The sequence below is a fragment of the Passer domesticus genome, chromosome Z, assembly GCF_036417665.1.
Source record: "Passer domesticus isolate bPasDom1 chromosome Z, bPasDom1.hap1, whole genome shotgun sequence".
Lineage (NCBI taxonomy): Eukaryota > Metazoa > Chordata > Aves > Passeriformes > Passeridae > Passer > Passer domesticus.
Genome location: NC_087512.1, coordinates 61,019,857 through 61,034,893, shown reverse-complemented (window position 1 = coordinate 61,034,893; position 15,037 = coordinate 61,019,857). Strand labels below are relative to the sequence as shown.

The following is a 15,037-nucleotide window of genomic DNA, read 5'->3' as shown; positions in this document are numbered from 1 at the left end:
TACCAGTTTTGAAATGCTGTGCTGCTGGAACATGCCATAAGTGGATATTAAAAATATCCCAGAAAAATACAGTCAGAGTTCTCACTCAACCCACTTGCCAGATTTATGAGAGGAAGAACCACTGAGATCTATGAGAGGAAGAAACACCAAGGGGTTGACAGACTCCCCACCAGTGCTTGAAAGCTTAACTTGGTTTTTGTGAGAGCTGAAAAATAGGGTGTCTTTCAGGACCAGGGCCTTTGGGAAAATTATTTGGTGTCTGAGGTTGTTTTCCCCAGAAAAACAGTGTAGTTCCATGATCAATACACAATTTTAGGGATTCCACCAATGCAAAATTATATTCTGTTGGAAATTGTGGTGACAGCAAATATACCTTTCTGGAAGTCATGTATTATTTAGATTAAATTCTTTGAAAGTGTAATCTAATGAATGGGAAGATATTGAGAATGAAGTTTAATTTTTCCTTCTCTGTCTGAGAAGAAACTTCCAATTGAGTCTTCCATTGTGTTTTAGCTATTCAGTACATGGCTTTTTTCTCCCTAAATCCTGAGTTAGAAGGAGTTATATTCCTGTTTCCCTAAGTCTTTGCTTGCTTGTGATTTCTCTGGCAGACTTTCTCAAGGATTTGGCTGCTTGTAGAGCCCTGGAAGGATAGGTGCTGTGCCTACAGTGACGTCCTTTGATATGAAGAGATTTTCTGGTGGTTCAGTAAAACCTAAAGTATAATGGACTCATCATGACAGTTGGCTTCTGACATTATACACATGGGTTTCACCTAACCTATATAAATTACAGGTAGTAAAGCAATAGGCCCTTCACTGTGACATAGTTTAGGTTTAGGCAATAGTCAGATGTATCTAATCCTTCTGCAGTGTAGTCAGATATAGGTGGTGGGTGGTTATGGAAGGCTGCTGGGTTTGCAAGGCAGTGTCTGCTCTTTTACTGGGGCAGATACGTTGCTCCTTGTGTCATGAAATAAAATTCAAAATCTCTGCCTTATCATTCATAAAAAGTAAGCAGAGTGGAAAAAGATGTGCCACAGGTTTGATCGATTTCAGCAAAAGTGCTGTGCTTTTAAGGAATAATATTTAGGAACTCAGATTAATTAGCAAGAGCAAAACTCAAGCTCCATAAGATGGCCTGACTACAAAATAGCTTGTTTTGTAGTCTTTGGGTTTAATTAAGATGTGTTCAATTCTAGCCCCCTGGCTCTTTCTCCCCCTGCCCCCATCCTTCTTGCTGTGTCACAGACCAGTGATCAGACGCTTTCAGATGGTCCAGCCCATGACTTTGACCTTCTGCGAGGTCTTGTGTTCCCTGGGGAACCGTTCAGCTCATGAGGTCTGATTTCACACTTCCAGGATGCCTTGGCTCTCATAACAATGACAGGGAGACAAAGCCCTTTAGAGTGGGCCGCATGGGGACTTGTTTAAATTGGAAACTAGAGAGGAGTCAAGGAACAAGGTTACAGGCTACAGAATAGTGCTTTTAATAAAGAGCTCACAGCTCTGGTTCAGCTCAAAGAGCGCTACCTCTGTACAATTAATTGAGACATTTATCTGGAGCATCTTAGGCCTCCACTTTCTCACAGAATTACATGATAAATATCAGCTAAGAGACAAATGAAATGTGCATGAAATGAATTTTTAACACTTTAATTACTGTGTCTTCAGTCTTCATTAGAAGTAAATTCATCTGTATTTCTGTCCTCATTATTAATCAATTATCTGTGTTTTTTCCAAGTACTGTGATTTCAGAACCTTATATATCACAGAGATTTTACTAAAGAGCTCAGTGATATTTAGGTTTGTTTTCAAAAGCTTTTCAGGCTTTTCCTCCTCCAAAGAAGAGAAACTAAGCACAGAAAATGAGTCAGACTTTTGTTTATTTAATGTCTGGAATTCAGTCTCTCTTCTAAGAAAATTCCATGTTAAAATTTTGCTAAATGTAAATGTCTTTTCTAAAATCTGTCTTGTGAAACTTCTAACATCACCTGTGCAAAAATGGTCTTTGAAATGGTTCTTCAATGCTAGGAAATGTCAGAGTGATGAACACAAACATTAAATTCACAAAGGTATGGAAGCCCATATGTGTAAAATTGAAGGAATAAATTCAGAGGCCCTTTGGAAATATGGTTCCAAAAATAATTTGCTCTGTCAATTAGTGCAAACAGATTTCAATATACACTGGAACTATCTCCACAAAGTACAAAAATCTAGTAGGTGGGCAGAATTCTGTAGTGGATAAAATATTTCATCACGTCCTGTCACATAGGTCACCTGAAGACTTTGGTCCAATATCATGTACAGGAAAGTTACTAGGTTTTAAGTACCAGTTCTAGCTAGTAATAGAAAAAACAGGATTTAAAAAGATATTTTTGAAAGATATTTTATTAAAAGATATTTTTTGTTAACCATAACATTTATAATTATACATGCAATGAAAGGATGACTTGTGATTAATTTTTTTTAAAGTATTCTGTGGATATGAGTTTAACTTGATTATGACATTACACTGACTTGCCTTGTAAGATACCTCAAGCATTCATATCAGTGTGTTGCAACATGTTTGCATCATCACAGATAGAGTGGAATTATAATTCCCATTTTAAAGATGGAAAACTAAGAAAGGTTAACTGACTCAGCTAAAGCCAACAGAGCAAGCCCTTGTCAAAGGTGGCATTTCACTTGGATTCTATACTTAATCCATTAGATAAGGCAGCTTCTCATGCTATTGAGCCATTCCTCCTCCTGGCCAAAGGTCAGACTGACTGTTCTGCTGCAAGCAGCTGGCTGGCAGGGAGCTTGGAACAACATTAGTGACATTAGTGTCTGCATGAGTGGCACTGCCCCCCAGAGTCATGAACTGGCTATCTTGTCTTCTAAAAAAATAAAGGCCTTTTTTGCTGTGGGGACTTAGGTCTGTAATGGGTAGGCATGGCCAGAAGTAGGAGAGAATCATAATAGCCTATGAAATATTCAAACAATATTTTGGCTTTTATAGCCATGTTAAAGTTGGTTGAACTTTGTGAAGTTATGGTTTGAGAACTTTACTTTTGAATGTACAAATGCAGTTGAAATTCCTCATTAAGTTTTTAAACTGTCCAAAGCATTTTTAGTTCAGTTTGGTAATGTAATGTCAATAATGCAAAAATTCATATAATATTTAGTTTAGAATAAGGCTGGTAATTTGATGAAAATGGGTTCATGGACTAGCTAATGCTGAAATTGACTTTTTATCAGTTTTGTAACTTTATGGACTGTGAAATGGCAAAATGATGAAATTATTTGTTTCCCTGGAGTTATACTGAGGCAAAGTATATTTTCCATAGCAATGGTAGAAGTCTCTCTAAAGGATTAATGGGTATCTAACCCAATGCTATATGCTGGCCCTTGTGAGTTAATGCTTTAGAAATGCAATACGTTTTTTGGAGGACAGCTAGATCTGCCATGTTCTCTCTTGCTTGCATATACTCTGAAGAGCAGTTACATCAATGGTAATTCCTAGGAAGGGCAGCCTTAATTAAGTGAGTAAGAACCTTCCAATAGTGACTGATGGTCTTCATGATTTTTTCATTTTCAGTCCTGCAGGCTGGAATTTCAGTGATTGATGATAGAGAAGCATGTTTATTACTGTTCACAAGTGTTTTCTTCCTTTCTAAACCGGAGGATTATCCTATTGCATAAAATATATATTGTTTCCATATTTTTGTTTACTAAAGTCTCCTGTTTTACAATATTAACTGCATAATGAGCAGATGACACAGATTTCTAGAGACAAGTACTTGTATTTAACAGAGTTTTATAATAAAAAAATCACTCTTGAACTTGTACAAAACATGGCAAGTAAGTTATTCAAATTTAAGATTTGAGAGCTTTTCAACAAAGTCAGCTTTGTATACAAGTAGAGCTAGGAAGTGAGTGTGAAAGTGGAGTTATATTCAATTGAAGTCTCTGTTTGAAAGAACTACTATGTTTCAAAATTAATTTTTGCTGGAAAACAGTTTGCCAAGAATCAAAAATTTATGTTGGATTATTTTCACCTTGGAGACCGTTGAAGGAAGGCCTATATAAACTGTCCAGAAACATAAGTTATATCATATTGCAGTTTGACAGTTCTAACACTCAGGAAAAGTTCATAATTAAACAAGTAAAAGATCCTTGCATCTGAATTGGTCACATGTCTTTGCCATCTCTTATGAATTTGAGATGACACCCAAGGGTTTGTTGTTCTAGCTGCTCCCTAGCTCGCTTCTAGCCTGGAAGATGGACTGCAGTGGTATGTCTGAGACCAGCCCCCCAGCCCATGACCATCATGATACAAGGGTTCACAAGTCACCTAATTTGTTTGGTGCTTGCTTGTGAGTACTAACATAGAAAGCCAGATTAAAGTCCTGTGGTGTTTGAACTGATGGAAAGGAGCTTTCTCGAATTTTTCCACTAGAAAAAAACACAGGCTGTTTGGTGCTGTGCCTTCTTGAGAAGAAAATCCAGAAGCTGAAATTATGTGGAGATTGAGGCTTTGTTGTTTTGATTTTCTAAATATTTTGAGAAGCTGTTAAAGATTGCTTTTATCAATCATTATTTTGGTCTATTTTCCATCATGAAAAAGTGCCTTTTATATTTTTCTGCAGGAGAAAAATGTCAGGTGACCAACCAAAACAGATAAAGAATCTGAGCTGCCAAATGACTTTGTGTGTGAAGGACTTCCTAGGCTTTGAGGGACTTTGAGTTTTGACAAAACCAGCAAGTAACATATCTCTAGTTCCTCATTGCTACCTCTTTCGGAGAGCTGGAGCTGATTTCAGGTTATGGGTGTACAGTTCATCCAGGGACACATGGTAGTTCTGAGAAATAAGGTGACAAGTAAAAGACTAATTTAATTTAATGTGTGCATGGTGTGCAATGTGAAGGACTGAGTGCTGACTGAAGTAAAATACTCTTCTTAGATCTAAGTAAGGCAATCTGAGTTTGTGCTCTGGTCATGCACTGTCTAAAGACATAGCATAACACAAACAAGGACATCTTTCAATCTACATGCAACTTGTGTCCTAAAATTTAAAGGCTTCAAAGATAAAAATAAAGATAGAATTCAAAGCTTCAAAAGATAGGTAGCTCTTTAGGGTTTTTTTCAGCGGTGGCATACATTACAAAATAGAACTCCTACAGTTCATTCTCAGACAGTCAACTTCTATAATGGGTAAAGAAAGAAAATGGGTGAGGGAGATCTGTCAAAAGAGAAGTTGCTTTTCCTTCAAATTATGCCTATTATGTAAATTAGCAGTTTATTTCTATAATTTCAGGAGCCCTTAGGACTGTACAAGTAGAGACCAAAAAGCATGAGACATTACAGCAGAAGAATGGATAAATTATATTTGTTTAACTTTGTACTGAAGTTTTCTGCAGGTTTGATTTCAGTAAGTTGGAAGGCGTACTTTGTTTTTTCACTACCTACTTGTATCATGAATTCCTGCAACCAGTGGTAAGGCGTGGTTACAGTTAGCCCCACTGTGGTCATGGGATACTCAAGATTTTCACTGTTGGTGTTGGTGTTGGTGCTGCTGGGAGCATGCTTTTAATGTGTGCCCCAGGCAGCTAGTGGTCATCTTATTCTTGTACAGCACTGACCACATGCTTAGGATTGTATTGAGAAGTTTGCTGTGAATGTCTGCCTGATCAATAGCTAAATGTCTCTAAAGCCACTGGAATAGTAGCTGGAGGCCTACAAAGAGCACACAGAAGGGATTGCTAGTTGGAAGATTCTCAGTAGAAACAGAGGGTTTAGTAGAATTTCTTGATAGGTTATATACAGTTATATACAACAGTTGTGGTTTAGTTAATAGTGAAAGGTGTTATGTTAAAGATAACATAGCATAGGCAGCACAAGACTTACCAGAGGTTTTTGTGTGTACTTTTAGAAGAGCTAGAGGGAGAGCACACTCTTCTGAACATGTGTGGCTCTTTTCTAAAAAAATAAGGAAAACCATTTCTGTATCTCTTGTTTGACATAGATAATTACATTAACTGACAGAAATTGTCTGAGGCTGACTTTGTTAGAGTGTGTTGTGCTTAAGGTACTGGTTTTGAATATAGTGTTGCTGAATCTTTTGGGTCCTCCTAGAGACCAAGGAGACCTAAGGACATTTTTTACTATTTTTGTGCTCTGTTAAGGCTTTCATTGGGAATTATCCCATTATTTTGAACACTCTTGAAATGCAGCAGTTTGCCAAGGTTGTCAGTGAGAATTAAGATTGCAATTACTCTTTCTAATAATGAAAACTTGAAAGATGACAGATAGATATTAATTTCACCAAGTCTTCATGCATTGTTCTGTCTGTCTTTATGGATCACGTTCACTAATAGTATCTTAACAATGTTTGCACATACCATATGTTGAGCATGTCAGCAATGAGTGGTGTATTTCAGAGTCCCAGCTTGGTTATGAGTGTTTCAGCACATGTAAGAAATGCCCATAGGCAATGGTGAAGGTGCATGTGGGAACTTTGTAACCAAGTAAATATGATGAAACCAACATTCCTTAGCAGAGATGTTCAAAGCTTGGAAACTTCTCTTTGTCAGCCATGGTATTTGAACCTTCTCTTGAACCATGTCATGATATTGCCTCTATTCAAATTTGTTCTTGTAGTATTTTCAAATGATAGGAGGAAGGAGGTGTGAAATGTTGACTATAAGTGAGGCATTTTTTCATTTCTGAAAACCACTTGTCTTTGGTTTGGCTGAGGAGCTCTGTAATTAATGCTACATATTAATGATTGATATCCATGTAATTCTGTAAGTAGAGTCATTGAAAAAGTGCATGCCAAGAGCCACAGAAATAAATAAATGTAGTAAATACCCTCTCTTTGTTTATAGAAAATGGCCTGTATATGCTGCAATGTAATTTACTGTGTCTGTATATGTTTAATAAGCTCAACTCACATTGTATCACCATATGCAAATATGATTGATAATACTTTAAAAAATGAGATATAGTAGTCCACCTGCAGTGCCAATGCTGCCTTGTTATTTTAACTATCTTCTGTGTGTTTCTTTTTCAAATCCTGAAAGCTAAAGAACTCAAATAACATAAATGGTTTAGATTTCTTATCACCTTCTAGACTTGTGAAATAGAAGAACCTTGAGATGTGTGGTACATCAACTTCTGCTGACTAATGAATTGTATCATTTTTCAAGATATTGGGAAACGTTCAGCAGTATATGATTTTCTAGAGGAGGTAAACACCAATTAACTGTAATTCACAAAGTGTTTAAAACAATTATTCTTTATCATTAAAGTTCATAATATGCACATAATATGCATATCAGCTCTTGGTGTAGTCAAAATCAATACTGCCGTTTGAGAGTTGTGGTCCCTGGACAGCTTTGTCTAAGTATTGATTTCATTGTCATTTGTATAAGGTATGAAACAGCTTATGTTCTTCCCTAATATCAATGTAGGTACTGTAGCTACTCAGTTTATGGTTTCTAATAATGCATGAAAAGATAATACTGAGTTAATGAAGACATTGAGAAACACAATTGCCTAGTATGCTAAATTTAATTATGGAAGGCAAATGCCAACATTCAATATATTTTGAACAGTTTACTGACCAAAAAAAGTCTGAAGAGAAGAGCAAGTCATGAGGTACTATGCAACTCAAGTGTTCATTTACATCAGACAAAGTTCCCCTGGGTCCAGGAAGCAGCAATTTGTTGTTCAGCTTTCTATTTACATGAAAATAATATGTACACTTGTACTGTGCCAAAAGCAAAGGTTACTTCTTCCAGTTACTGGAGAAAATAAAAATATAAAAGCATGATAGTGTGTCTCTTTTTGGACAGATTTATAGCAGTTATCATTACTGACATAATTTGAAATACAAGTTAAATAGTTTAGCCCAAAAGCTTTCTTCCCTTTATTGCCTCTTGAAACGATTTATTGAAAGAGGTCTTCCCACCATGCCCCATATGTTTTCATTTGTGTTTTTCCCATCATAGCTGTTCCTTAGGTCTACCTCTCCACCCCTGCTTAGCCTTCTAGGTAATTTCAGGATTCCCCTGAAATGCTGAAGATACCAATCCCACCTTTTGCTTTCTTCCATCCCACTTTGTAGCACTCCTTTTTCTGACAGCCAAGCTGTTCTTAAGCATCAGATTCAGGTGTCTACTTTTTATCTTGTCCTTTTGTCCTAGTTTAGGCCAAGGATGTGTGAGGGTAGAGCCTGGAGGCATGTGGGCTTGTCTAGGCTGTTACTCTACACACAAATCATTGCTGGTATGTGGAAGTCAGGGAGTCTCTCTTCCAAGATGAAGAGGCCATGGCTTCTGGTGGAGGAAAATGGGCACTGCAGAGGTTCAGCAGACATTTTCTCCCTTTCTGGGAAAGTGTGTGGCGAGTGGAGTGGTGGGTTGGTGCTGATCCCAGAGGATTTGTCTAACATTGTGGGTTTTTTTCGTTGTCTTGATCTTGGGGACAAAAATTGCAGGTGTAGAAAGTTTGTGTGCCACTTTCATTGTCTCAGGCTTGTGGGAAAAAACGTGGTGTAGGGAGTGGTGGGGTGACACCATGTGTGGAGGGTGGTGTGTCAGACTCAGGGAGCATTTTGCATGTAATCACCTTCTCTTATACCCCGTTACTGTTTGCCTTCTTATCTCATTGCTATTTCCAGTAAGTTGTTACCTCAACCCATCCTTTCTGCCTTTAGTTTCTTTCACCTGAAAGACGATTTGGGGAAGGGGAAGCAGCTTAACTTCCTGGGTGGCTTAAACCACAACACCTTTCCAAAATAAAACCTTAAAAGTCTTAGCATCAGTTTCATATTCTACCCCTAAACCTGCAGTTGTGATCGTTTTTATTGCACTTTCCATATCTAAGCACTGCATGCCTGCAGTCTTTCCTGTAAGCTGCCTGTTTAATATTTAAGGAGACACACACACACACATACACTTACACACACACACACACACACATATCACACACACACACTTGCTTTGCCCATTACTTTTCTTTAAAGGAAAAAAAATATACCTCCATATCCATTTCCATTATCCTGCTTCAATTATCTACATAATGCATTTTCAAAGCAGCAACTTCTTACTTTCTCATTTGGTGACTTTCATGCTGAAGGACCTCTCTGTAAACATATCCAAAACTACTTTTTTGTGCTTTAATGTATAATAAAATATCAACCATGTTTGCCTTTCTGTTGTGCTGAGACTACAGCTCATCATTCCAGCCCATACCATCTCATTCTTTAATTGTACTTGCCAATTTTGTCTTGTGTCAGGCTTTTATGTGAGGCTGTCATCAATAATCTTTGATTTTGGGGAGAGGATTTGTACAATGTGAAACATCATACAGCATAATAGTCTTTGGATAATTTTAATAGGTGCTATGTTGTTACAAATAATACAGAACAATACATTTCCTTCGTATCAAAATACCTGCATTATGTTATCTTTAAAGTGAATGGGTCATCGGTACCATTGAAGTAATTCGGTACCATTCTCTTAGCTGTCTCGTATGGGCAGCTTCTAGGAACATGCTGTGTTTCATCAGAAGAGTTTGTATGGTGATTTTGTTGTCTCCTCACCCCGCCTTTTTTTTTTTTTTTAAAGCAAAGGAATTGTTCTTTTAGCAAAGATTGTTAGTAGATTATGGAGATGAATAGTGTTGTATGAATATCTTGAATATGGTGCAAACCATTACAGTAAAGCTCAGAAAATGAGAAACAACCCCCCAAACTTTTTTATTTAAAGCTTACTCATCATGTGTTTTCTTAGTTCATAAAATTAGTTCCAAATTTTCTCTTACAGGTAAAAGTGACCCATTTTGTGTAGTTGAATTGAACAATGACAGACTGCTGACACATACTGTCTACAGGAATCTCAATCCAGAATGGAACAAAATCTTCACGTTGTAAGTGTTTGGATTTAGGTGGGGGGAACGGTTGGACAGTGGGTTTTGGGTAGTTTTTTGGAGGTGAGGGTGTTGGAGAGGGAAGGAACTGGCAGTTCTAAAGGAGAATAGTGGTGACTGATATTTCTTAACTAAACATCCAAATATGTTTTGAGGATTAAAAACATGAAAAAAATACAGAACTGGTATAATTTTAAACATAAAAATGCAGGACTGTTTCTGGGAAAGCATGTATGAGTAATGCTATGCACACCAGACTCCTGTTAGGTTCAGCAAGAGTTTCAAGGGTCAAATCCAATGTGATGGATTTGCCCCTTAAGTTCTGAGTAGGGAAAAAAAAGATACTGTGAGTATGACCTTTATTAAAATGTGGTTGTTAACTGTAAAAAGCAATGGATAGCTACATAAAGTTGGAAATTCTGCATGCATTTATATTTCTCTGAATTATGATTAAATACTTTCTACTTGTTTCCATTTACTAACTTCCCTTCTCACAATACCATCTAATATCATACTACTACAATCCAGCTATTGCGAAAAATGCAGTCTAAAACAAATGACTGGGGAGTGATATGATTGGTTTTTCTATCCTTGTGTTATTTTGAAGACCGTTAAAGGCTTTGACAAAATAGAAAAAAGGTCTTCCACAAAGTGTCCTTGTTTTTTGCCTTGCTCAATTGCCTTTTTTTTCTGCCTTCTCTCTATCTGACTGTAATGTGTAGAAAAAAACTGATCACTGCTGCTGAAATCAAAAACAATCCTCTGCAAAAACAGTAGCAGCTTTAGTTTTGTGTACTCTTACTTCACTTTATCATACATGAAAATACTATATTTTGCCCTTAATGTCAAAACACAGTGTGATTTTAATCTCGGTTTTCCCCTCTAGATTTATCATTCGTATATTTACCATCCACAGGTTTTTGTGACCTGCAGTGAGCTCTCAGAAATTAATTCAGAGCAAAAGAAAAAAAATCTCACAGTAGTTGTACTTTTCAACAGCTTATTATAGTAGTTCTCATTTCTATATCTGCAAAACCATGCTAAATTGTTCATTAATATATTTTTAATTATTTACCAATAGAGCCAATAACTAATCATCCTCTACTTCGTGACCGTGTTCTGTGCACAAAGAATTGCCTAGACTTATAGAGGACAAAAGACTAATCAGAAATCAAATAGAAAACGTCTAAAGCTTTCAAGGCCTTCCTTCTATGTACATGTGCATTTATATTCAGATTTCTTAGTTAATTTTTGGGCTAGCAATCCCTCATCTGGAAGAGTATATTTTACTGAAGTTGAACTGCTTTGTTTGAATTTGTATTTCCTGGGTCAGCCATTCAATCAAATACGGGTTCTCTCAAATAATTTTTTTATTCAAATAAGGAATATGAATTTTTCACCCAAAAGTTTATATGTTGAGTGACATTTCCTGTGCATGGCAATGGAAAGTCTAATATCTTGCAGTCTTTTTTCTTCAGTTGTACCTTAGACATGCATTGTTCCATATTATTTGTTCTTTATTTGCTGTAATTTGTTGTATATTTGTAATTAAATGAGAATTTCAGAAACAAGGAATTTGTTCTTAGTGCAAGGATAAGTTCTTGTAACTTGTAATTATTTCCATTTACAAACCTACAGATTTCACTGCATTTGCAGTAAGAACTGCCACAAGGGTAGCTGTGTTTTAGATAGTTTTTAAAAGCTCTCTCTGTCTTTCTGCTGGTGGCTGTAAATCCCTCAGTGCTGCTCCTTGCAGGTCATGCAGTGCAAACCCCAGGCAGGAGATTTAAAGCAACATCCTTCAGAAAACTTGTCTGGAAAAGCTTTCAGAGAGAAAGAGTGATAACTGCAGCCCTTAGACAGCATTTTGGTTATAAAAAGCCTTGCAGAGAGAGAGAGACAAAATAATCATTGCAGCCCTTAGAACGCATATGCAGAGATGTCTCATTCACTTAATCTCAGTTCTCCTCCATGGGTTGGAAAAATAGATGGATATCTGTGTTAACCTTTTACAGTTTTGTCCTTGGTACCCACTGGTGTAAGTGACTTATTTCTTCTGTGTGTACTTCTCTCTTTATAGCAATATAAAGGACATCCACTCAGTGCTTGAAGTGACAGTTTACGACGAAGACCGTGATCGAAGTGCTGACTTTCTAGGCAAAGTTGCTATACCATTGCTGTCTGTAAGCTTCATTCACCTGACATACTGCTCTGAATTTTTCCCGCTGAAGGAGGGAAAGAGAAAAAAAATAAAAAAAATTTGCAGCTCTGAGTCTGTCATTTCTCAACCAAGGTCTGTAATAAGAACACTAAAATTTTAACATACTCTATTCACGGCCATGTTGAATCCCATGATAGTTAATTTTTCCTGACAGACTCGGTCCTGGTAATGAACAGGTACTTGTCAGACTTGCCACAGTTGTTTTGGGTTCTCTGTCAGTTTCAGCAGCTGGGGGTCAGGGGTCACCGGGGGGGTGTATTCAGCGGAGACCGCAAGACAGACGGCTGTCATGTCCTTTTCCTGCAGATTCAAAATGGTGAACAGAAAGCCTACGTCTTGAAAAACAAGCAGCTGACAGGGCCAACAAAGGGGGTCATCTATCTTGAAATAGATGTGATTTTTAATGCTGTAAGTCTTAACTTTGGGTTTTTTTGTACTGCTAAAGAGTTCAGTTTCATGAAAGCTTTTGTTCCTGATTTGTAGAGAATTTCTGTCATTCCTCATTTTCTCTAAGCCTTGATGTATACTACAGAATACTCTTCTGCCACTGCTTGGCACACCCACTCTTTTTGTTGCTGCTGCTGGTATTGCTGCTAATGTACAGAGCAGCAACTCTTGTCTCTGTGTATGCTTATGTGTCCTGAGCTTGGCAGCCATGACTTTGAAACTTGGTAAATTTTGTGAATTGAAGCTTGTGTAACTAGTGAGGAGCAAGTAAACTTGAAATACTAACATGCATTTTAATGCATAGGTGAAAGCCAGCATACGAACCTTAATGCCCAAAGAACAGAAGTACATTGAAGAGGAAGACAGACTGTCTAAACAGGTAAAGAGTAAGGAAACACTAATCCCTTCTAAAGTCCTTAATATCAAGTGTGCACATTCAAATATCTGGTATCATACTGCTGAGAGTAAAGAATAACATTTTCATTATGTGTTTACAAAAGAATATGATAGGTTGAGAAGTAAGAAACAGAATACATGGGTTTAATGTGTCTCCTCTATAAATTGCTGTCTAATTTCCATGAAATACATGAATAAGAACAGTTGAAACCATCAGGTTTCACACATATCAGATTATTGCACAGGTGCATGTAAAATAAGTCTTGCATAAATTTTTGCTGTTAACTTTGACCCAAAAGCTCTCCATTTGTTGCAAGGTAAAGAGTCATCATTCTTTTAGCCAAATTTCAAGGAAGTTACTTGAGTAAGGTCTGCATCAATGGTGATAGCAGACTGAAATTGTTTGGAATCCCAGGAATAGGAAATGTTTTAACTCTTTCTTTTTTCTCTGGATATTTTTCTACACACAATTTTAATGCTTTTGTAAAGAAATATTTAAACACACATATTTTTCTGCACTCAAACTACTTTGGACTCATTTTTTCTTGTTCCACAAATGTTGTATCTTACATGGAGAGAATTTGTTGAACTATGGGAACAAGATTTTTGTTGTTTTCCGTGAAAAGTCAAAGGTCTGAGAACTGCTTTCTTTTTTTCTGAAAGCTTGTATACTGAAGCATGGTTTAAATTACCTGCTGGATGAATTTCATATCAGTTTATGATATAGTTCATAAATAAAAATATTTCAAGAGGCAAAATATTTCCTCATTTGCAATTTTGAGTAATGTAGTTACTAAAGCTGAATTTGTCACTACCATTCCAGCAAAGAAGCAACAAAGCCTTTTACTCAAGATACATTCTTCTTCCCACTTTCATAAATGAAAATGGCATTGTGACTTTTGCAGATGGCAGTAGGAGTGACCATTTTCTATGTGTCTCAGTACACAAATCATTCACTGGTTTGCTCACTTTTTGTGGTGAAGTGTTGCCATTTTAGAGGATTTAAGTACATTTTCTTGAATCAAAACTTAGAGTTGTTATGTCTTACATATATGTAATTTGAAAGTATATAGATTACTTTGGTAAATACTTAAAAGAGTGCTTTCAAAATACATCACAGCAGACAAATTTGTTAAAAATGTTAAATGGTGCTGATATCTTAATTATATTAGAGCAGTAAGTTGAATGGCTTCAGGTTAGTGTCCTGCAGCATCTTTTTATTAAAAATGGCCAACATTTGTTGAAGGCTTAATGAAACTGAAATCTAATTAACAAAATAATTCGTGAAATTTTGCAAGTGGCTTTTGATTGATGAACAATTTTTATACCATCTAGAATTAAATTGAACAAATGCCAATTGACACAATCAACAAATTCTCTCTCTTCCTAGTCTCAGATTTTAAACTAACTTGCTCAATTTGTGAGCTAGAGAGCTATATGTATAATATATATAATATATAATATTTTCTCAGCCTTTCACCCAAATTGAGAATGACAGTATTGTTAGTGTGAGCCTCTCCTGAAACTTTTTGGGGTTTTGAAATTTTTTCAATCTTTTATCTTTTTAACAGCTACTGTTAAGGAACTTCATCCGGATGAAGCATTGTATCATGGCGCTCGTTACTTCTGTCTGCTATATTAGCAGTTGTTTTGACTGGGATTCTCCACCAAGAAGTCTAGCTGCTTTTTTGGTATGATCTTCTTTATACTATTTTAATCATCCCAGTGTCTTTGTGTTCTAGACTGAGAGACAATACTGTGTAGCTTGGTGGTTTTGTTTTAATTTATTTAGAAGTTCGCATTGCCATAATGTCATAAGTCATGTTTATTCAGTTTTTTTAAAAAGTAATTAAGTTTAAAATGTCACACAAACAAGATAGAGTGGGTTTTTTAAAAATTTATAATTGTATATTTATAGTAAAAAAGTAATTGATTATATAAGGTGCAAGCAGGTGATGAAAATCAAACTAGAGTCAGTGAACTATGGATAATATATTTTAAGCTTCTCCCAAATTATGTCCATGAAATTTTGTTTGGTCCCCTTACATATTGAAT

At 36.4% G+C, this 15,037-nt stretch overlaps 1 protein-coding gene across 9 annotated transcripts in view; it reads left to right on the top strand.

Moving 5' to 3' along the window:
- The window catches only part of MCTP1 (multiple C2 and transmembrane domain containing 1), a 214,198-nt gene that overhangs the window by 103,533 nt on the left and 95,628 nt on the right, over nucleotides 1–15,037 (top strand). For all 9 annotated transcript variants that reach the window (XR_010354192.1, XR_010354193.1, XM_064405543.1 and 6 more), the window contains 5 exons: nucleotides 9,816–9,918; nucleotides 11,999–12,101; nucleotides 12,446–12,547; nucleotides 12,891–12,965; nucleotides 14,554–14,673. Coding sequence is in view for 7 of the 9 variants with exons in the window: in XM_064405543.1 (XP_064261613.1) it covers nucleotides 9,816–9,918; nucleotides 11,999–12,101; nucleotides 12,446–12,547; nucleotides 12,891–12,965; nucleotides 14,554–14,673 (503 nt within the window). In the remaining 2 variants the exon portion in view is untranslated. The remainder of the gene's footprint in view (nucleotides 1–9,815; nucleotides 9,919–11,998; nucleotides 12,102–12,445; nucleotides 12,548–12,890; nucleotides 12,966–14,553; nucleotides 14,674–15,037) is intronic.